Source organism: Malus sylvestris, chromosome 13 (assembly GCF_916048215.2).
Source record: "Malus sylvestris chromosome 13, drMalSylv7.2, whole genome shotgun sequence".
Lineage (NCBI taxonomy): Eukaryota > Viridiplantae > Streptophyta > Magnoliopsida > Rosales > Rosaceae > Malus > Malus sylvestris.
This window is the reverse complement of record NC_062272.1, coordinates 2,281,852-2,306,347: the sequence shown is the minus strand read 5'-3', so window position 1 is coordinate 2,306,347 and position 24,496 is coordinate 2,281,852. Positions and strand designations below refer to the sequence as shown.

At 38.6% G+C, this 24,496-nt stretch overlaps 1 protein-coding gene across 1 annotated transcript; it reads right to left on the bottom strand.

Moving 5' to 3' along the window:
* Positions 1-10,959: 10,959 nt before the first annotated feature.
* On the bottom strand, positions 10,960-23,040 carry LOC126596470 (chaperone protein dnaJ 15-like). Its single transcript, XM_050263067.1, has 11 exons — positions 22,471-23,040; positions 21,306-21,429; positions 20,906-20,988; positions 20,723-20,834; positions 20,542-20,646; positions 20,304-20,354; positions 12,628-12,717; positions 12,389-12,497; positions 12,137-12,285; positions 11,999-12,052; positions 10,960-11,469 (listed from the first exon to the last, which is right to left on the bottom strand). The coding sequence occupies exons 1-11, from the start codon at positions 22,599-22,601 to the stop codon at positions 11,230-11,232; spliced, it is 1,248 nt and encodes a 415-aa protein (XP_050119024.1). The 5' UTR covers positions 22,602-23,040; the 3' UTR covers positions 10,960-11,229.
* Positions 23,041-24,496: the final 1,456 nt, after the last annotated feature.

Here is a 24,496-nt window from a genome sequence, read left to right as displayed (position 1 = left end):
GAGAGCCAGACTCCCAACATGACTACTTTCTTAAAAATCGAAGAGAGGGTAAAGGAACAGTACCATTGCTGGATAATTGGAAAGTCCCTGTGTGTCAACCTCTGTGCTTCGTGGCAAGGTAGACTAGCAAACATGCCCAACCTTTACTCACATTCGAGAAAACACTCCCAACAAGATTGCTTGCTCCAAAATCGAAGAGGCACCGCCCTCCGAATCTCGAGAGCCAGACTCCCAACATGATTACTTTCTCAAAAATCGAAGAGACACTGCTCCCCGAATCTCGAGAGCCAGACCCCCAGCATGATTGCTTTCTCAAAAATCGATGAGGCATCGTTCTCCGAATCAATCGAAGAGGCGCTCGCTTTCTCAAAAGCTGGGCTGCTCAGAGACCACGAGGGCCGATCTCAGAAATCGAAGAGGCACCTACTTTTCTAGCCTTGTCAGCACCTGTCACACGCACACTCAGCTTTGCAGAAATTATGGGCATTCTGTCGAAGACTTCTGGTGAAGTAGAAAGCACATGAATCTTACTGTTCAATCACCCACTTCCCACACGCAACAATAGCTCATGGGTACCACAAATAACTTTGCCAAAGTTCTCTGCCAAAGTTGAGCACGTGAAGCTTGCAGCTCCCACTACATCGCTCTGACCAAGAAAGGTAAAAGAATAGCAAAGAAACAGCACTAACAAAAGTTTAGACACATAAATTTTGAAGGTCTAGCTACCATATTATTACCCACAACTGTAAAGGAACAGTACCACTGCTGGATAATTGGAAAGTCCCTGTGTGTCAACCTCTGTGCTTCGTGGCAAGGTAGACTAGCAAACATGCCCAACCTTTACTCACATTCGAGAAAACACTCCCAATAAGATTGCTTGCTCCAAAATCGAAGAGGCACCGTCCTCCGAATCTCGAGAGCCAGACTCCCAACATGACTACTTTCTCAAAATCGAAGAGAGGGTAAAGGAACAGTACCATTGCTGGATAATTGGAAAGTCCCTGTGTGTCAACCTTTGTGCTTCGTGGCAAGGTAGACTAGCAAACATGCCCAACCTTTACTCACATTCGAGACAACACTCCCAACAAGATTGCTTGCTCCAAAATCGAAGAGGCACCGCCCTCCGAATCTCGAGAGCCAGACTCCCAACATGATTACTTCCTCAAAAATCGAAGAGACACTGCTCTCCGAATCTCGAGAGTCATACCCCCAGCATGATTGCTTTCTCAAAAATCGAAGAGGCATCGTTTTCCGAATCTCGAGAGCCAGATACCACAGACCACTTTTTCAAAGTGCTCTGACAGAGTTAAAACATGTGAAACTGGCAGCTCCCACTACCGTGCTATGACCAAGCAGGGTAAAGGAATAGCATTACTACTTGTTGTTAGGGAGACTCCTATATATGTCGACCTCCATCCCCAACGGACAGGCAGACCTGCAAAAATGCTCAACCCTTCATCATATCTGAGAGGGCACTCCCAACGAAGCCTTTCGAAATATTCAGCTTTCTTTCCCCCCGATAATACCTCTGCAAACAAGCTATACTAGAGCAAGAATATCTCATATCATCAGGGTTAAAAGCAAGAGTATCCCATATCATGCTTTTTCCCTGTCTTTTCTTTTGGCCTTGTTTTTACCTGCAAGACAAGGAGAAAGAGAGCAATCAGTCAGCACTTGGAATCAAGCTTCCAGCCAGGAACTGACTGCCTGGAACCCCTTACCTGATTACTTACCTGGCATTGCTCTCGAGTACTCATCTTCAACATCTTATGTTTCCAGGGAAGATTCCGCATCTGCTTGAGAAACAGATAGGGCAAGTGCGAAGGATACAAGGAAGCATGTGGAGACAAGCGTAACAGCACACGTGCCGATACATTCATTACTCTGTCAAAAGCAAAAGTATCCCATATCAGCAGGGTGGAACGTACTCTAGATTTGATGGACTTGTTTTGACCCTCAAATTCTTCAGTCGGCCTTATACTCTGGAGGAAACCAGAAAACCCTCCAGCTCAGTTCAAGAATAAGCCTGTGGAAAGTTACTTCTTCAAAAGCAAAAGTATCTCATATCATCTCTTCTCATTTTTCTTCTCTTTATCCTTCATGCTGCTGCAAGATGGGGAGAAGGTGAACAATCAGTCGGAGCTCTGATTGCTTACCTTGTCTGTCACCTCTTTCAGCAGACCCCCTAGCTCGGCGACTTGGGGGACTCCTACTACATGGTTTGTATCGCGCTTGACCAAGCCTGAAACTACAAGTAAGCTTCAAGTGAAATTGATACATTACCTTGTGCATCTCCACCAGTTAAAGATACCACCCCTGGATGGAGGAAGAGTACTTCCAGAGAAGATGCCACATCTACCTATGAGACAGATAAGGCAAGTCAAGACGACACCACACTCCGATACTTAGAAGTTTCGTGATTACGAGATCATTCTCCCACAATATTTCCTAATGTCATTTGTACTAAATCATTCACTTGTACTCACTAAATGAGAGCTTGAACCTATGTACTTGTGTAAACCCTTCACAATTAATGAGAACTCTTCTATTCCGTGGACGTAGCCAATCTGGGTGAACCACGTACATCTTGTGTTTGCTTTCCTATCTCTATCCATTTATATACTTATCCACACTAATGACCGGAGCAATCTAGCGAAGATCACAAAAAGCGATCGTTTTCGCTACCTAGGATCTATCTTGCAAGAGAACGGAGAATTAGATGGAGATCTCAACCATAGAATACGAGCTGGATGGAAAGAGTGCATCCGACGTGTTATGTGACCGTCGTAGGCCACTGAAGCTCAAGGAAAAATTTTATAGGACGGCAATAAGGCTAGCGATGTTGTATGGCACAGAATGTTGGGTGGTGAAGCATCAACACGTACACAAAATGGGTGTAGCGGAGATGAGGATGCTTCGTGGGATGTGTGGGCACACGAGAAAGGATAAGATTGGGAATGAGGATATCCGAGGTAAAGTAGGAGTAGCCGAAATTGTAGGAAATATGAGAGAAAATCGGCTCCGGTGATTTTGAACATGTGCAAAGAAGGCCGACTGACGCTCTGGTTCGAAGATGTGACTACGGGACAGAGGTTCAGGGCCGAAGGGGTAGAGGAAGACCTAGGACAACTTTGGAAGAGACTCTAAGAAAAGACTTAGAGTACTTGGATCTAACGGAGGACATGACACAAAACCGAGCGCAATGACGTTCTAGGATTCATATAGCCGACCCCACTTAGTGGGAAAAGGCTTTGTTGTTGTTGTTGTTGTAGTATTTTAAACGAATTTTATTATAATAGTATTTTAAATCATATTATAATACTTTTTTGAAAAAAAAAACTAACTGTATTCTGTTAAAAGTAAGACTCTCTAACACTGCATAATTTAGCATCAATTCACGTAACAACATTATAAAATATTATGTAAAAAATATAAGGTAACAAAAAAAAATGACAAAAAATTTCACTTTTTTGAAAGAATTCCCTATAACATTTCTCTACCTATTTGATTAGGTTTTTAAGTACGTAGAAACTAAGTTTTTCACAATTTTAAAACTTAGGTACTTTTGTTATCTCGTACTTTGAGTATGAGTGGCTCAGATATGCAGTTGGGAACGAAACTCGATGAAGCAACATGAAGCCCATTCCTCTGTTTCCCTGACCCCAACTGCTCCTTCAACTGCTAGAAGCTTAGAAAATTTAAAATCCCAAAACTTGTTACATCCTCTCTCTCTCTCTCTCTAACAATGAAAATTGAGTTTCCAATTTTACCCTCGCCCCATTGTCTTTCTAGCTGGCTCCGAGAGGTGCTCAATCTCAGGCCCGACATCACCCACCAATGCATTTAAAAAACAGAACAGAAAAAAACTATTAAAAAGCTCAAAAAAAACTTTAGTTTTAATGAAAAAGAATAAATAAAGTTGTAATGAATAGTATTGTAAAAAATACAAATATTATTTTTCGTTATAAAAAAACAGAAATGTTTCATTAAAACTCTATTTTTTTTTTCATTTTTTTCCCTCTAAAAAGTCAAAACTTTCATGCATGCAAATGTGCGAAATGCAAATCTTTCATGGTTTTTGGCACTCGTGTTGGTCCCACGTCAAGAGATGGATTCAACTGAGATCTCCTACCGTAGGTTTGCCTCTACTCACTTTGTATGGCCCACGTGTCACCATCTACTTATCTTCGGTATCTAAACCCTAAGATACGCATGTTTCACAGTTGAAGTTTTTCCCACGGTCGAAAGTGACGGTAATGATGGCAGTATCGTGAATAAAGTAAACATGGGAAGCTCTTATATAACTCGAGCTAGGGTTACAGAGTTGGGTTCTGGTGTGCTTACAAGTTACAACTTATATTTGGGCCCCACGGACTCCACCATTACGTGTTGATGATCGGTAGTAGTTTGGGATGTTTGCGTGATTGACGTTTGAAATCCATATAAATTTAATCAAATGAATAATTAATGAATGTGATTTACTTTTTCTTTGTGTGAGATCTCTGCGAATCTTACTAACTACGAGAGAAAATTATAAAGAGAGACAAGAAGTTGGCTTTCGAAATCTCCCACTTCATGAGCATAAAGTTTTTGCTTAATGTGTGATTAGTATACATTATTTTTGAAAGCAGCCTCTGAACCCTAACCCTAATAAGTCTTCGTCACAACTCCAAACCTGACCCACCTTGTCTCCTCTTTCTTTTCTTTCCTATTTCCTTAGTCAAGTTTTCCCATACAAGAAATCTGATCCCCATCATCATCTGGATCACCTTTCGAGTGAAAGCTTGCATTCTTTTTCGACCGTTAGATTTCACAATTAATCATGTGTGTTTTTGTTTTGTGGTCTGGATAATCATGATTACTTATACTAACCACAAAACAAGAGGCGGTTTCTTTGATCCATCACAAAGCTTAAATATGACCTAGATATGCAATATTTAGGTAAACAAAAGTCAATCACTCCATCATGAATGGTTGATCGATGTATATTTAATTTATTCACCCTTTAGGCAAATATTTAGAATTCACTTACCATCATGATTATAGTAATGTTCATTCTATTTGTTTGATCGCAGTTAATAACTAAACAGTGTTTTCATTAATCAAACTAGCATTTACATAGACACTTTGTGTGAATGAACACATTTTTTTAGAAAATGAGAAGGAAAGAGGGAGAGAGAGAGAACGTGGGAGGAGTGAGAAGTTTTTGTTTTCGGTTTTTTTTTTAATATTGGAAGTATTTTAACATCACATGTATGTGAGGTTAAAAAAAAACAGTAAAATTTGGACCTATGAAATTACATAGCCCATCATTTTTTTTTTTTTGTGATAGAAGATTAATTTATCTTTTTACATTCTTCTAGTTAACAAAGAAAGTTTTATTAATTAGTAGAGATAATATTTTTCAATTATTTAGTTTTCTAATAATTATAGAGTAGGAAAAAGATACAGACGGTTTAATTATTGAATAATTTGAATAATGGTCCCACAAGCAACCCATTTCGTTTGCCAGAAGTAGAGATGATTCCTTCATCAAAGGATCATGTCAATTTCTACAAGCAGGTTGGAGATGATAGTTGAGACTCGTGATGGCCCATTCCTGTATAGTTTATGTGGGTCCATAATGCTGAAATCCCTAACATGAAACATAGATAGAAGAGTATATTGGGGGAAGGGGAGGGGGGGGGTCTGAATTATTAAACTAATGCACATCAATTTAGGACTTGGGATTAGGAATATCTCCGCACTAATTAGTTTGAAATGATGGATTTCTACTGATTAAACCTAACAACCTTTTTCGCTTTATTAATTGGATCCAATGATTTTGTGACCTTTGGGTCGTTCTCACTTATCTGTCATTTTGAGTCTCGAATCACACTTGAAGGGAGGGTTAGCAAAACCAGGCCAACCAGCTACCGTTCTCACGATATGGGGCTCACCTTGTACGTCCCGAAGTGATTTTCTCATGTACATGCATATCTTTACGGATGAACATTTTTTTTGAATTTTCTTTATGAGGATTTTCATAGTTTAGCCATTTATTGTACATTGTATGATCAGTTTTTATCATGTACTATTTATATTTAATTTTAAATAAATAATTTAAATAATTTTTTATTGCACAATATACGATAAATTGTTAAGATGTGAGGATTTTTACAATTTGGATCTGGATGAGATCTAAGTCCTATTTTTACTATAAAGTTGAAGAGTTCATTTCATATAGCTAGCTAGGGTTTGTAGGCTTCACCTTGTAACTTTGCAAGTGAACTGTCTTCTATCCATCTATCCAAAAGAACTTTTCTATTTCTTTTTCTTAATGCTTACTCGGAGACCGGGATTTAGACTACTTTTTTATGAGAATCGAATCCAAAACTTTCATTTTATGTTAGAAATAAATATCACCATACCATAGTGTTGGTGGTTGAATGAATGTTACTATTTATTATATAAAAAGAAAAGACAAGCTCATTTTCTTGAATAAAGCTCATTTTATGTTCCTTTGAAAAAGAAAAGAAAAAATACCAAAGCACTTGGACATAAAAAAGTTGAAACATGGGTCAAACATGCTGCATAAGAGGGAGATCGAACGGTGGCTTAATTGGAAGCTAAAATATAATTTAATATAATGTTGTAGGACGGGTGACATAGGCAGAAGGGTTTCTCCACTGATGGAGGGTTAGGCATGTGAAGTTGCATCTAAGTAGTTGATCAAACTCTGGTTAGGGCCCGCGCACATTAGGGCACGTTGGAACCACCTCAATTTCCAAGTTTTGTGACATTGGACCTACAAGGAGCAACTCTCACTCTCTCAAAGAAGAAGAGTTTTAAGTTAATAAGTAGTCGGGGTGGTGAGAGGATTGTCCAATCACTAATGTTGATTAATTAACATGTCTACTTAACAATGGGTTTCTTCATGTTCTTGATGTTGGAATGGTTTCCACCATCTAAATATAAAACACATTTTAGGGCCTTAATCATGCTTTTTTGCTTTGTTGTTGATTGAAGTGATGCCAATATTATCGTTTTAAGATTGCCTAAATCTCGAGCATGGCCCCCGCCAAGTTGTGCTTATTACAAAAAGAAAATCAAACCAATGAGAAAACAAGGTCGATTAAATAAATGAGAGAGATTATTATTTAAGACATGATCCCATATCATGTTAAAACTCCATTAACTTCTAATCACCTTTAATTGTTTCTTTTTTGCAACCATTACTTTTGGAAGGATCCAAAAAGGATAAAAGGATAACCCAATGTGACTTAGTTTTCAAGTTGGAAATCCCTTTTAGGGATATGTTTAGGGCTTTTTTAATTAGGGAAAATTCCAAACAATATGGGTGACTCAATGAGACTCTTCATGTATTCCAAGTGACATTGCCTACTTCTTTTTTAATAGAAAAATGGTGAAGGTTGGGTGGAGTTAGCTTTAAGTCATGTGAAGTGACTCTCTCTCTCTAGATTATTTAACTAATACATACAATTACTAATTAATCCAACTTAATTAGAGCTAAACCCTAGATATTACAGTCGATAATGTTTTATATATTAAAAATAATTAGGAGAATTGCTACATGAAGTCCATCAAACTTTAGGGTTTCAAAAATACATTAATTGGAAGACCGTGAAGTGGGTTTGGAGAAGAGGGACTTTGGTCAATCAATGTGGTTTGTTTGCTAAATAAAGAGAGAGAGAGACACACACATAGACGGCTACACAAAAAACACACCCAAATAACATATAACCCAAAAAACATATGTAGCTGGGAGGCACCTGCACATGACATGACAAAAAACACATTTGAAAATTCTCCATTAGATTCTGCTGAATCACTTCTCCCAACCTAGTTCCACAAGTTCAATGTCACGAGGAAATCTTCAGTTGCAGGGCTAAACATAGTCTTTGGTTGTTTTAGTACTCTAAAATTTAATATCTTAAAAATAAATTTGGACTAAATTTTTCCATCTCCAACCGTGCATGACTATATTTTATTCCCCTTCATATTTTATTACTTTTTGGTGCCAAACTTAGTCTATCATGGGACTACATGTTGCTTGTCCTGGGGCCAACTTAGACTGATTCTTTTAGCTCGATTCCAATTTAGCCCTTTGGTTGGAGACTAATTTTATCAATTTGAGAGCTAAATGTGGCTTGTAGCCCTTGACTAAAGATGGTCTTAGTATTCTAACATGTCTACCCACGTTGTCAATATGACCACTATATTTTCCTCAATTTTTTTTATCGTAACTTAATTTTTGATATTCAGTAGTAGGACGGTTCTCACATCGAATACGAATGTCTACTCGAGATCGAATGAAATGAAAATACATAAAAGTTTATATTTTTTTACAAGTGTTCAACGAACGACTTGAAACCAGACATGGGTGTTAATCACATGTAGTAAAACAAGGAGACAACTATTCAGAACCTATTGTACTGAACATGGGGATCGAATCTAGCATAAGGTGTGTGTGTGTGTGTATATATATATATAAGGAACCCATAATCTTTGTAGGCATGTGGGACTTGGTCTTAGAAAATGGGTTTAAGCATTTAGTAATCTACATTGTACATATGATGCGTTTTTTTTTTTAAATTAAAACAAGAACACTGAGTCAGATAAACAATCCCATGAATTCTGCAGGAATCTGTCTCTCATGGCTCTCTTTAAAAACAAGATCCAAGTGGATGCATCTGTCTGAAGTTCTACACCGTAGAATTGAAAGCATAGGTCAAGACAAACTTTTGGCTTGATTAAGAATTGAGTTTGAAAGTATCCTTGGTTTGTTAATTAGGTTTGCATGAGGTGGCTGGTTTTTTGCCACGAGCAGATAACCTAAGACTCTGCTTACTAATGTTAGTGGTCCCTAATTTTAAGGAAAGATCGATTAACGTTTTCCATGGTTGTTTAAACTTTAAACCAATCTTTTGGTTAATTAATTAAAGTAATTATATATTAACAAGTGTCAAGTGTTATTGACAAGACTCTGCAACTAAAATGCAACAAGATACTGTGCCGGAAGGGGCCTTAGATTTAGAGTCTCCGTGGGCCCTTAGCTAGTGTGTGTTATTTGAGAGAAATTTTGGTAAAACACTTGATTACGTCAGTTTTTACACTTGACGGATCATCGTGACATCGGATAATCTCATACTAACGTGAGAGAGGATACTCGCCAGATCTTCTTTGTGAGGATCTTGGGAATCCTTCAATCATATTCGTTCATCGTATACCATGCAATCAGAAATTATTGTAAAATTTTTATTATTTAAAATTGAATATAAACATTATCTGACGAAAACTGGCCTCACGATGTACGATGAATGGATGTGATTGGAGGATCCTTACAAAGAGGATCCAACGAAGATCCTCTCTTATACTTACGTGAGAAGTGCCTTATAAATAACGTGACTAAATATCCTTTCACGGGCCATGCCTGAGACAGATAATCTCTACTATATACAATTTTTATGGAAAAAAACAAATTATTAAGGCTAATTATATTAGCACCCCACAAGTTGTTGAATAAACCCCACATACTTACTACACCTCACATTTACTTTTTCAATTAAAAATTATCTTAATACACCCCACTTCCTTCCCCATAATACCCTCACACCCCACATTCTTAATATACACCTTACATTTTCTACATACACCCCCACATTTCTCAAATCTTGTAACACTCATTTTTAATTTTGCTGAATGATTTCAAACCATCTGAACGTTAGTTTGCCGAATGATTTCAAATTGAATGATTTGAAAAAAATGTTTAGGTTCATTTGAACGTTTTTCAATAACAATAATAATGATTTCAAAGTTACCATGTTGTTTCCATTTTCTTGTGCATATTTTGGGCGAACCAAGTCGACCTGCAAGAAAGCATCTTAAAATAGTGCAAGAAAGCACCTTATGAATGTCATTGACTCAATCTGCAATCAATTCGCATGCCATGGTTTTTGAATTATGAGATTCATAAGTGCTAATTCTTGAATTATTAGATTGAATGAGATTAAATAATTATCGATGTCGTCGAAATCACTAAAACAAAGAAAAATATGAAGTCTTACCTCACGTAAAGCTTTCAAAACACCGATTTCATGTTCTGGTCAAAAATAATTTTTGTCAATCAACATGTTTGTAGTTTCATTGCTTAGGGTTTTATTCAACAATGGAGGGTGGGAGAGGTTTTGATAGTTGAAGTAGATAAATAATACGTTAAAAGTGATTTGAGATGTATTTATAAATGTTTTATTTATTTTTAAACCTAATAAGATCAAAATTGTAATTGCATAGTAGGGTAAATAAGTTATTAATATTAAATTTTAATGTAGAGTACATTCAACATTTTGTGGGGTGCTAATATAAAATGCCATTATTAAACGTAATTTTTATTAAATTTGTCTTTCCCATTGTGGGTATTCTAATAGCGGGCCCAAATTCTTACTCACAACTCATACAGCCCATATGGACCACTACTTCCTCAACGCTGTGATCCAAATCTCAATGGGCCTGTAATATGCATTGGAAATATATTTACCCATCATCATATGTTTCCGGAGATGCAGATCGGGATTCCCGTAGACTTGCACTAGTAGAACAATGAAAGCAATAGTGGCACTCCCCATTACTTGGATGCTCCGTCTACACGACTGGTTCTCCCTTTTCTCTTGATTTGCTAAAAAAAAAAACATCGAATGCTCGATTCTCCATTGAGAGAATCAACCCCAAAAGGACAAATATTGTGGTGTTGAAAATTTCAATTTATGATTGTATTTGTTCATGCATAAAACATGTTATGATTGAAATAAGAGAGTTCATGTGTCGTGAATTAAGATATAATATTAATAAATAGATGAACGTGCATAAAATAAGAGAATTGATACTAATACTACGTGATGGTGTGCCAATGTATATCGGATGAGACGGGCAAAACCGAAAATCTGTGGCATCAGAACTATGTTTGAAATGAAATGGTGCATAAACATGGATAATTCACGAGAAACTCGAACATTATGATATTTATACAGAGGCATTTTCTAACTGGCACGTTTTACAGAAGCAAAATTACAACATATGACACCAAGAACAACAACGGGACAACCTATGAGAGAAAGATTTCAAAGACAAGACAATACAAGACAAGCCTCTATGCAGCCGAACGGCGCAAGCATTAGCACGAATGGATATTGAAACATCTCAAATAATAAAAAATAATCCACACAGAGATTCTCAACCAAGTTTTTTATCTGATCCTTTGAGGTTAAGATTGAACCATTTCTTTTTACCCGACTTATCCTTCCCGTCAGAGCCTCCGTCTTCCATTGGGCTCTCCGCCTTTGAATCCTCGCCAGAATTTTTGCTAGTGCTGCCGTTAGTCATACCACTACCACCACCCACGATAATACTGTTTGTCTTGGTGATGGTGAAAGAAGAATGGATACTGTCTCTCTGTTTCAGCAGCTCATCTACCTGATTAAGCAGAATGATAAGATCCAATCAGAAAATAAATACGGAAGGGAGGGATACTTTAGATATGAGATGGTAGCAACAAAGTCTTCCATTGATTAAAACAAATAGGGGTGAACTTTAGACCTAGAGACTAAGTCCCTCAAATTCCATTAAAACCAGATCAGCTGGTGTGGATTGGGTAAACCAGAACGGGTGGGAGGGTAACCTTACTAGCCAACCACATCAGATCACAGAGTCTGAAAGTACTCGACAGATTGTGGCTGCTACGCATTATTCTGAAAGTAATGCTTTGCTCGAATTGATATCTGGGATACCGCTTAGACACTACCATCAAACTTCATTGTGGTTTTTTTCTTTTAACTGAAACCCAAAACCTGGCCTAGAATCTTGACTCGGTAAAGAAAATAAGCATAAAAGAAGTTCACGCGTACAACTTAGAATTTCATGTTAATAACGAGTATGTTTGTGCGTGCATCCATGCTTAGCAGTGTGTTACAAACGATGAGAACTATGCACGACAAAAACTTACAGATTGCTTTTCTTGGGTGTATCTGTTGGTCACTTCTTGAAAGCGTTGCAGTGCCTACATAACATTGCAGAAAACTTTTAAAAACAAACACGATCAATTCCTATTACAAGCCACAGCCAGGAAAATCCAGATCAATACCTTCCTGTACTCTGACTCAAATTGACGAAGTTCATTTCTCTTTCTCAAAATCTGAGCCTCAATCTCTTTAAGCTTCTCCGTCGTATCCTCGTAAGACCTTACACAAAGTGCCTCAATTGTATAGGTAGCAGTCTTAAAAAAATTGTCTCCTGAAGAAATATAAGTGGAGGTTAAACAACAGGATGACCAACGATTTATGACGGAGTTAACCCCAGAAAGCAAAAGAACAAGGGACCAAATCAAAGTTCAGACCATAAACAGCGAATATATGAGTGCCAGCTTTTAGTTGTGAGACCTCACAGGGTTGAAGACCCTCCAACCTCTTAAAAAAAGCAGCTTCAGGGTCCTTTGCCATAGCCAACTGCACCATTACAACCATACAACACCATTTTGAGCCATAAATAGAAATCTACTATATCACCACTTCTCAGGTCCATACACAAACAGCAGGGGACAAATTCTAAGTGGAGAAAAATCAATGTCCTGCATACCGCATTCAAAGTGGAATCCATTCTGTATACTTGAAAATGCAGAAAATACATCCCTGCAGATGTTATTTTGCCTGTCTTCTCACTATCTTCCTGCACAGAGAAACAATAACTTCATATTTACTATATCCACGTGCAAGTGCCACGAGTTAAAACATAGCTGGTATTGACGAAACAAATACAGAGTAATTAATACTAATCCAGTCATGAAAAGAAAAGAAACAATGGCATAATATTGAATTGTAACTTGCTATAACAAAGCAAATTAGAACACACAAAAAATGAAATAGCTTATAAATTAGACATGAAATCAACAGACTGGTCTGGATAAAATGCACAGAAGAATAATGCAGAGTGACACTTTATCGATATTATCTATCTTAGATACAGAGAGTGATGGTGTATTATTCCAAAGTTTCTCTTTTCTCGTAAGTTTTCTTATAAGGCTTTACGTACTTGAACATACATTGCTTCAGTCAAACATGGGGAGAATGTTCATGACAAGACCATCATCTGGTTAAAATTACTTTTCATAACAGGTTCAAAGGAGGTTTGGTGATCGCTAGATCCGCTCAGGTTGTGTGTGCAGGTGTATTGTCGGCATTGTTAGGTTTTTCTAGCCCATGATAAGTTGTCCAAAGTCTATAAGGAATTATAGTCTTAGAGGATTAAATTGTTTTCCCAATTGGAGTTGTTTACCCAATTGGAGTTAGTTTCTCAATTGGAGTAGGATTTATAACTAGATTCCAATTAGGATTAATAATCTTATATAAAGGGGCTATTGTACTAGTTTTGAATTGGAGGGAGCAAAACAATAAATTGTATACCACTCAAGGGATTAGAGTGAGAATATTGTAAAGTGTGTGCGAGAGAAAAGAAAAGAGATAGTGTATTTCTTGTTCTTTCAGGTTTTTCGTCGAGTCCTAGTTCTAGAGATTTGGCAAGATTATTGGTTGTACTCATTATTGATATGGTGAAAGATTGTTGTTGCTGTCCCATGGATGTAGGCACATATTGCCAACAACAACAACAACAACAACAAAGCCTTTTCCCACTAAGTGGGGTCGGCTATGTGAATCCTAGAATGCCATTGCGCTCGGTTTTGTGTCATGTCCTCCGTTAGATCCAAGTACTTTAAGTCTTTTCTTAGGGTCTCTTCCAAAGTTTTCCTAGGTCTTCCTCTACCCCTTCGGCCCTGAACCTTTGTCCCGTAGTTACATCTTCGAACTGGAGCGTCAGTAGGCATTCTTTGCACATGTCCAACCCACTCATTCCTAATCTTATCCTTTCTCGTGAGCCCATACCTCCAACGAAGCATCCTCATCTCCGCTACACCCATTTTGTGTACGTGTTGATGCTTCACCGCCCAACATTATGTGCCAAACAGCATCGCCGACCTTATTGCCGTCCTATAAAATTTTCCCTTGAGCTTCAGTGGCATACGACGGTCACATAACACGCCGGATGCACTCTTCCACTTCATCCATCCCGCTTGTATTCCATATATTCTGTCTTTGATCGGCTTAGGCAAAGACCTTTAGATTCCAACACTTCTCTCCAAAGGTTAAGCTTCGCATTTACCCCTTCCTAAGTTTCATCTCTCAACTCTATATCGTCTGCGTAAAGCATACACCAATGAATAACATCTTGAATATGTCCTGTTAACTCATCCATTACCAATGCAAAAAGGTAAGGACTTAAGGATTGTTGATGCACAAAATCCGTGAGGACTTTGGTACAACAGAAAGTATTAAGTTTGTAACATTCGCTAGATTGCTCCGGTCATTAGTGTGGATAAATATGTAAAAGGATAGAGACAGGAGAGCACACAAGATGTACGTGGTTAATCCAGATTGGCTATGTCCACGGAGTAGAGGAGTTCTCATTAATTGTGAAGGGTTTATACAAGTACATAGGTTCAAGCTCTCCTTGAGTGGGTACAAGTGAATAATTTAGTACAAATGGCATTAGGAGATATTTTAGGAGAATGATCTCATTTTATAGAAGAGAGTTTCTAGCCTTGTTCTGACATTGACACGTGTCGTGTTGTGATTGGCTTCCTATGTTGACATGTGTCGCGCTATGATTGACTTCTGATGTTGACACGTGTCGCTCTGTGATTGGCTTTCTGGTTGGAGGGGAAGCTCCTCGGTTGGGGACTTGCAAGATCCAAACCGCTGAGTAATCACGAAACTTCTAAGTACCGAAGTGTGGTATCGTCTTCACTTGCTTTATCTGTCTCATAGGTAGATGTGGCATCTTCTCTGGAAGTACTCTTCCTCCGTCCAGGGGTGGTATCTTTAACTGGTGGAGATGCATAAGGTAATGTATCAATTTCACTTGAAGCTTACTTGTAGTTTCAGGCTTGGTCAAGCGCGATACAAATCATGTAGTAGGAGTCCCCCAAGTCGCCGAGCTAGGGGATCTGCTGAAAGAGGTGATAGACAAGGTAAGCAATTAGAGCTCCAAGCAATCACTCCCAGATCAGAAGTTTGATTTCGAGTTCCGGCTGATTGTTCTCATTCTCCTTATCTTGCAGGCAACATGAAGGATAAAGAGAAAAAAATAAGAAGAGATGATATGAGATACTTTTGCTTTTGAAGAAGTAACTTTCCACGGACTTATTCTTGAACTGGGCTGGAGGGTTTTCTGGTTACCTTCAGAGTATAAGGCCGACTGAAGAATTTGAGGGTCAAAACAAGTCCATCAAATCTAGAGTACGTTCGACCCTGTTGATATGGGATACTTTTGCTGTTGACAAAGTAGTGGAAGTATCGGCACGTGTTCTGTTACGCTTGTCTCCACATGCTTCCTTGTATCCTTCTCATTTGCACTATCTGTTCCTCAGGTAGATGTGGTATCTTCTCTGGAAACATAAGATGTTGAAGATGAGTACTCGAGAGCAATGCTAGGTAAGTAATCAGGTAAGAGGTTCTAGGCAGTCAGTTCTTGACTGGAAGCTTGATTCCAAGTGCTGACTGATTGCTCTCTTTCTCCTTGTCTTGCAGGTAAGAACAAGGCCAAAGGAAAAGACAGGAAAAAAAACATGATATGGGATACTCTTGCTTTTAACCCTGATGATATGAGATATTTTTGCTCTGGTATAGCTTGTTTGCAGAGGTATTATCGGGGGAAAAGAAAGCTGAGTATTTCGAGAGGCTTCGTTGGGAGTGCCATCTCAGATATGAGGAAGGGTTTTGCAGGTCTGCCTGTCCGTTGAGGATGGAGGTCGACATATATAGGAGTCTCCCTAACAACAAGTGGTAATGTTATTCCTTTACCCTTCTTGGTCATAGCACTGTAGTGGGAGCTGCTAGCTTCACGTGTTTTAACTCTGTCAGAGCACTTTGAAAAAATGGTTTGTGGTATCTGGAAAGCTGATGTTGCATGTGAAGATTACAGACAAGCTTTATCCAAGGAGATCTGGCTCTCGAAGTTGAGAAAGCGATGCCTCTTCGGCTTTCGAACAAGCGATCTTGTCAAGGATCTGGCTCTCGAGATTCGAAGAATGGTGCCTCTTCGATTTTTGAGAAAGCAATCATGCTGGGAGTCTGGCTCTTGAAATTCAGAGAGCGGTGTCTCTTCGATTTTTGAGAAAGTAATCCTGTTGGGAGTCTGGCTTTCGAGATTCGGAGGGCGGTGACTCTTCGATTTTAGAGCAAGCAATCTTGTTGGGAGTGTTTTCTCGAATGTGAGTAAAGGTTGGGCATTTTTGCTAGTTTACCTTGCCACGGAGCACAGAGGTTGACACACAAGGACTTTCCAATTATCCAGCAGTGGTGCTGTTCCTTTACCCTTGTGGGTAATAATATGGTAGCTAAACCTTCAAAATTTATGTGTCTAAACTTTGTTAGTGTTGTTTCTTTGCTATTCTTTTACCCTTCTTGGTCATAGCGATGTAGTGGGAGCTGCAAGCTTCACATGTCTAAACTTTGTCAGAGATCTTTGGCAAAGTTATCTGTGGTACCCATGAGCTGATGTTGTTTGTGGAAAATGGATGATTGAACAATAAGATTCACGTGCTTTCTATTTCACCAGAAATCTTCGACAGATTGCCCGTAATTTCCGCAAAGCTGAGTGTGCATGTGATAGGTGCTGACAAGGCTGAGAAAGCAGGTGCCTCTTCGATTTCTGAGATCGGCCCTCGTGGTCTCTGAGCAGCCCAGCTTTTGAGAAAGCAAGCGCCTCTTCGATTTTTGAGATCGGCCCTTGTGGTCTTTGAGCAGCCCAGCTTTTGAGAAAGCAAACGCCTCTTCGATCTCTGAGATAGGCCCTCGTGGTCTCTGAGCAGCCCAGCTTTTGAGAAAGCAAACGCCTCTTCGATTTCTGAGCAAGCGCCTCTTCGATTTCTGAAGCTCCGTCGAGTGCAGATTTTTATAGAGGCTGACATTAAGTTCCAAAGCACACTTGAATCTCCACCAGTAGAAGCTCCCTTCTTGCACTTCTAAGATCTTCATTTGTCCATCTTCTTCTCTCTTCAACACCTTTGAAAATATCTGGCCCTTCCGACCGTCATTTTGACTTGAACCTTGGTGAAGAGGCAGCCGCACCTTCTCCAGACAACATATGTCGCCCATCCTTCTTATCCCCTACTGGTCCTCTTACCGTTGGAGATTCCGTGATGAAGAATGATATAACCGCTGCGGTGGTGGCCAGGAACATTCTCACTACCAAAGATAACAGACTTCTTTCCAAACGGTCTGATGAGTTGGCTGTTAAGGATTCTCTGGCTCTCAGTGTTCAGTGTGCAGGTTCTGTGTCGAATATGGCCCAACGCCTATTTGCTCGAACCCGCCAAGTTGAATCATTGGCGGCTGAAGTGATGAGTCTCAAGCAGGAGATTAGAGGGCTCAAGCATGAGAATAAACAGTTGCACAGGCTCGCACATGACTATGCTACAAACATGAAGAGGAAGCTTGACCAGGTGAAGGAATCTGATGGTCAGATTTTACTTGATCATCAAAGGTTTGTGGGTTTGTTCCAAAGGCATTTATTGCCTTCGTCTTTTGGGGTTGTACCGCGTAATGAAGCTCCAAATGATCAGCCTCCGATGCCTCATCCTTCTAGGGTTCTGTCCAGTACTGAGGCTCCGAGTGATCACCCTCCGGTGCCTTCTCTTTCTGGGGCTCTACCGACTGCTGAGACTTCTCCTAAGCAATCTTTGTGAAGGTCCCCTCTTGTTTGTTTATTTTGACTCATGTATATGTACATATTTGTAACTTATCGGAGATATCAATAAATAAGTTTTACTTCATTTCAACGTATTGTGTTAAATACACCAAAGCCTTATTCACTAAGTTCTTTGACTTTTTCTTTTGTTGAAGCTTGTATGTTGAAGCTTTGTGAGTGAAACATGTAGGTTGAGGTAGTGTTCCCTTAATTTCTCGAGTGAGGAAAACTTTTCGGTTGGAGACTTGAAAAATCCAAGTCACTGAGTGGGGTCGGCTATATGAATCTTAGAACGCCATTGTGCTCAGTCCTGTGTTATGTCCTCCGTTAGATCCAAGTACTCTAAATCTTTTCTTAGAGTCTCTTCCAAAGTTTTCCTAGGTCTTTCTCTACCCTTTCGGCCATGAACCTCTATCCCGTAGTCGCATCTTTTAACCGGAGTGTCAGTAGGCCTTCTTTGCACATGTCCAAACCACCGTAACCGATTTTCTCTCAGCTTTCCTACAATTTCGGCTACTCCTACTTTACCTCGGATATCCTCATTCCTAAGCTTATCCTTTCTCGTGTGCCCACACATCCAACGAAGCATCCTCATCTCCGCTACACCCATTTTGTGTACGTGTTGATGCTTCACCACCCAACATTCTGTGCCATACAGCATCACCGGCCTTATTGCCGTCCTATAAAATTTTCCCTTGAGCTTCAGTGGCATACGGTGGTCACATAACACGCCGGATGCACTCTTCCACTTCATCCATCCAGCTTGTATTATATGGTTGAGATCTCCATCTAATTCTCCGTTCTTTTGCAAGATAAATCCTAGGTAGCAAAAGCAGTCGCTCTTTGGTATTTCCTGATCTCCGATCCTCACCCCTAACTCATTTTGGCCTCCATTTGCACTGAACTTGCACTCCATATATTCTGTCTTTGATCGGTTTAGGCGAAGACCTTTAGATTCCAACACTTCTCTCCAAAGGTTAAGCTTCACATTTACCCCTTCCTGAGTTTCATCTATCAACACTATATCGTCTGCGAAAAGCATACACCAAGGAATATCATCTTGAATATGTCCTGTTAACTTATCCATTACCAACGCAAAAAGGTAAGGACTTAAGGATGAGCCTTGATGTAATCCTACAGTTATGGGGAAGCTTTCGGTTTGTCCTTCATGAGTTCTTACGGCAGTCTTTGCTCCTTCATACATATCTTTTATAGCTTGGAAATATGCTACTCGTACTCCTTGCCGAACCACGTAAATTCTTGGTGTTATTTATCTTGGTTATTTGTTTTCGACTTCCGGAGTTTGTTCTATTTTTCCCATTCTTAAACGCGATATTCTCACCAAGTGGTATCAGAGCCATGTTTGGCTGATATCCGTTTAGAATGGAGGGTGCAACCTGCTTTAATTGGGTTACGTGGAAATCAATAGGAGGACATGCTTTACTGAAGGTGTTAAGAGCAAGCCAACAAGTATGTCTGATGCTGATTGGACCAAGATGAAGATAAGCGATGTTTTTTGGCAAAGAAGTCTATAATTGCCTTTGCCAATGACGATGGTAGTTCTGATCCGGTGGAGCCTGGTCAAGAGAAGTGGTCAAGTGAATTTTGGTCAAGAGATGTTCGATGACATGGAGTCTGGTCATGGGTATTGCGATCAAAAGGAGCCTGGTCAAGAGAATTCTAATCAAAAGGGTCTTGGTTAATGAGTAGTTCGATCAGGGGGAGCTTGGTTATGGGTAATTTGATCAGGGGGAGTTTGGTCATGAAAAGTTCGATCAATGGGAGTTTGGTCAAGAGGAGCAATCCTTTTTTTTTTTTGGTATATCTTCCTCATGGTCTAGAGGGGGAGATTGTTACATCATAAGTTGTCCTAAGTCTATAAGGAATTATAGTCTTAGAGGATTAAATTGTTTTCCCAATTGGAGTTAGTTTCTCAATTGGAGTAGGATTTATAACTAGATTCCGATTAGGATTAATAATCCTTATTGAAGAAGACCTTTATTATGTCTATATAAGGGGGCTATTGTACTAGTTTTGAATTGGAGGGAGAAAAACAATAAATTATATAACACTCAAGGGATTAAAGTGAGAGAATATTGTAAAGTGTGTGCGAGAGAAACGAAAAGATATAGTGTATTTCTTGTTCTTGTTCTTTCAAGTTTTTCATCAAGTCCTAATTCCAGAGATTTGGCAAGATTATTGGTTGTACTCATTATTGATGTAGTGAAAGATTGTTGTTGTTGTCCGTGGACATAGGCACATATTGCCGAACCACGTAAATTCTTGGTGTTATTTATCTTGGTTATTTGTTTTCAATTTCCGGAGTTTGTTCTATTTTTCCCATTCTTAAATGCGATATTCTCAACAGGCACACTATAGAGCAGACAAGTAGAAGCCAACCGCTGATGTTTAAATCTAAAATGATTTCACGCATTTTACTCCAACGGAGTTCAAACATGATTATCAGTAAGAAATGAGATGGAGAAGCATCGGAGAAGCATATGAAGTACCTGTAAGGCTAAACCATAACCACCATTGGCATCTTGCTCAAAATAAAGTAACTGCACATCACAATGGTTTGATTGAAATGTAAGTATTTTCCTAGTAATATTAACAAAGCAGATAAATTGAGTGCATAAAACACAAAGATAGACGCTTCAGGTACATCATCATCAACAGGATGCAGAAAAGGACCTAATTCAGTAAAATATATATATATATATATATATATATATATATTATATGCACCTTAAATTTGCTTTGTGCAGTTGAAGTAACTCTAACTACAATCCCAGATTCGGCTTGTTGCTCACTGATTGTTACACCAAAAAAGTGAGCACACTGTTTCTCCACCTGCAGCAAACCACAAAATATGTAAAAGAAGCGCCAAATCCACTATTGTTTCATAGTGATATGAAAGAAATAGCACCTTTCCACTAACTGAAGTTCCAATCGGGAGAGGTCTGACTGTAACTGTACCATTAAGAGCTTCTTCAAGTACATTGGCGGAAATTGTCGTCTTGATAGGAACACCCAATTTGCTATAAACAAACAAAATGAATATCAAAAGACAATGAACCGAAACCCACACATATATCTAACAATGTATTACCTGAACAAAGCAGCAAACATTGTATTTACAGTCCCCAGGTTTGACAAGTCAATTTCCATGTCCATGGCATCAGCATCAAGAGCCTGAAACAAATTTAGAACTGATAAGAACAGATCTATTGCAACATTATTAAGACATTAGAAAGTGGCATAAATTCCAAAGACGCCTATATTTTCAAAGAAAAGCAGAACATAAATAATTAAAATTGAAACTCCATGTAGATAAATGAAATGTAATTTACAACGATCAAATCTGAATAGAAGTATTGACTGACACAATCCTTAAAATTACACAGTAGACACAAACAAATGGAATCAAGAATCTACTCAGCAGTACATATGTTTATTGTGGGTTTGGGGAGAGGAATGGTATAGAATAGTGAGCTAAATTCGAAAAGCACCTCAAACCCTGCATTGTCGTACTGCCTCCTCTTCTCTGGATCGGACAAGATGCTATACGAAAATGCAACCTCCTTGAAATGTTCTGAAGCTTCAGGATTGTTGGTATTCTTGTCTGGATGATACCTTTTCATAATTTGGTTCAAAACCAGATTGTACATGAAATATGTTTCACAATAGCATTCTAGTTATTAACATCACACTGAATGAACACTCATGCGTACTTTCATCACATTACAATGACCATACACAATAAAAATACGTGAAACAAGAAAAACAAGGAAATATTGCGTAGAATCATTGTTGTATTCATGAAATGGGGTTGTTATTCATCTATCAAGGGGAAAGTGTAAGATTTATGAGTGAGAGAGAGTGAGGAAGGGAGCATTTGGGCACCAAGCAAAAATTAAATATGCTGATACCAAAATTCACTTGGCATTCAAGATTGTTCATCATCTTTGAGGCATCGACATAGATACATTCATGCATGGGGGCACCATACAGCAAATACAGCAAAATTCACTAGGCATTCAAGATTGTTCATCATCTTTGAGGCATTGACATAGATACATTCATGCATGGGGGCACTATACAGCAAATACAGCATGGATATACCGATTCTTTCTGCATAAAGTATATATTTCTAAATAATTCTAGTTCCATTTTTAACCAGTAGATATTGACAGATCCCGCAGAATGGATTGAAAACACGGTAAGGCAGCTCAATTCCCACTTGTTACCGAAAAAAAAGTCTCTACAATAAACACATTATTAAAACAGCTACAATGGCGAAGATCAACTCCAAGCACAATGGCTGCACAAGACTATATACCGCATTTTCGGCATCTGTTTGAAAGCTCGGGTTTGAATATATGTCACTCTTGCCCATAATCTCAATCGTAATAATAATGGGAGTTTTAACGAAAAGCCCGCGATACTGTTCACTTTAACGAAAATTCACATTTTTACAATAAAAAGTCAAAATACTATGCATTTTACCCTTTATTTTGTCATCATCGTTAAAATTCAAAGTTTTCAACCCTTTTCATTAGTTTTCTAATAATAATATCCTAATTCCTCACTAAGCTCAAATCAAACACTAAACCTACAATAATCATGAATAAAACAGAATATTTGAATTAAACAAACCAAGGGAATTGAACTCACTTGAGAGCAAGCTTTCTGTAAGCGGTTTTAATCTCCTGATCAGTCGAATCCCTAGAAACGCTCAGCACCTCATAGGGGTCCCGCCGTATCGCCGCCGCCGACGTCCCTTCCAATTTCGAATTCGTCCCCATCTCTCTCTCTCTCCCCTTTCTTCTCTCTCCAAAGAAAATTCTACTTCACAGTCTGGAAATTAGAGCAATCTCCTCCGAAGCAGCTGAGTTGGTCTAATCATGAAAGAACCGGATTGAAAAAACAATGATAAAATTGCAACTTTTGGTCGCCGAAGCGCGCAGTTCAAAGTCGTATTGGATCGCTCTCTCCTTTTCTGATCTCGGGAAATGGAGGGGATGAGAATTCTATGGCGAACAGGTCAGGGGATTGGAAAATAGGTTTTTGATCTAATCCAAACGCGGCAGAAAGAAAAGATTAAATTAGGGTTTTGTACCATTGTCCCGTGAGAGAGAGAGAGAGAGAGAGGGAGAGCTTAAGGGAGCTGGAGAAGAGACCCAAAGCCAACTCACTTGCCTTTTCTTCCCCTACCAGTTTCCCCTTCAACTCCTTTTTGTTTCTTATTTGTTTTTACTTGTAAAAATAACGGACTCTCAGAACCGGTTTCCAACCGTAAGCTTTTGTACTTGTACTTCTACAGTTCCATTGTTTTTGTCGACAAAATTCTAGCAATGATACTTTAATTTTAGAGAACTTTAACGAAAAACATCCGGTACTGTTCATTTTAACGAAAAATCACATTTTTACACTAAAAAGTCAATCATGGTACTATTTACTTTACCCTTTATTTTGTCCTTATCATTAAAACTCAAAGTTTTCAAACCATTTTCATTAGTTTTCCTTTAATTTTAATTAAGTAATGATTCCTCAAGTAGAAATGTATGATTATTGTTCTTTTAATTCATTAAAAAGTATACATGTGATTATTTTCGTCAACTTCATTGAAACTTCCGTTAAAATAAGTTACATACCACGTATTTCAGGCTGAATGAAGAGGCAAATATGGAAAATTAAAGGAGAAAGTTGTAGAAATTTTCTCTCAACTTTCACCCAATTGAAAAAAATGGTCCCACATTTTAAACCCAATTGAAAAATGGTCCTCAATTTTTACACAATTGGAGTAATAGTCCCTCAAAAATTTAATTGTAACAATGATTCTTTCAACATGACTCATTTTTATGGAAGTTCTAACGTATTTAATGAAAATGACCATGACTGCTCGTTTTGAAGAGTTTAGTGACTAATAATCATGAATTTTGTTAAGGTACCATTGTTCCAATTCAATTAAAGTTAAGAAAATTTTATTACAATTTCCTTTTCTGTTGGAGACTTATGTTTTTTTTTTGGAAACTTTAACGAAAAGCACACAGTACTGTTCATTTTATTGAAAAACCACATTTTTACACTAAAAAGTCAATCCTGGTACCATTCAATTTACCCTTTATTTTGTTCTTATCATTAAAACTCAAAGTTTTCAAACCCTTTTCATTAGTTTTTCTTTTTTTAACCCACTATTATTAGAATTTTCTTTTTTATTAAAAAAAGAGGAGATTTTAGAACAATTATATCGAAAAAACTATTTATAACAGCCACGTGCGAATTGGGGTGCGTCAAGGCCCAAGCAGTAGCCCAATCTATAAGTGGGCTTAGCTAAATACAGATTAAGCCCAACACAGCTCATTATTTTTTTCGAGTTTTCACACCAACGCGAGGCTATTCCAACGACTTAAGGCCATCTCCAACCGAAGGGTCCAGAGGGCCAGAGGGCCGAAAATAGCCCTAAAACCGTCTCCAACTGAGGGCTAAGCCAGAGGGCTCTGGAATCTGGGAGGGCCCCACGGGATCGGAGAGGGCTGGAGGGCTGGCTGCTTTCGGCCAGCCAGCCAGCCCCGGGCTGGCTATTTTTTTTTTTAATGATTTCCTATTGCTGTCTGTTATAGCCGATAGCATTAAAGATATTCTTTTTTTTTTAATAGTTCTACTATTAGTGTCGGTTATAACCGACACTAATAGTTTG

What these genes read in the sequence shown, in the direction of transcription:
- LOC126596470 (XM_050263067.1), bottom strand. Translation starts at nt 22,601, where the DNA reads ATGGGGACGAATTCGAAATTGGAAGGGACGTCGGCGGCGGCGATACGG. An exon ending in CTGCACAAAGCAAATTTAAG is followed by an intron (nt 20,355 to 20,541) that starts GTGCATATAATA and finishes TGTGATGTGCAG; the next exon opens with TTACTTTATTTTGAGCAAGA. An exon ending in ACACCCAAGAAAAGCAATCT is followed by an intron (nt 11,470 to 11,998) that starts GTAAGTTTTTGT and finishes CTGCTTAATCAG; the next exon opens with GTAGATGAGCTGCTGAAACA.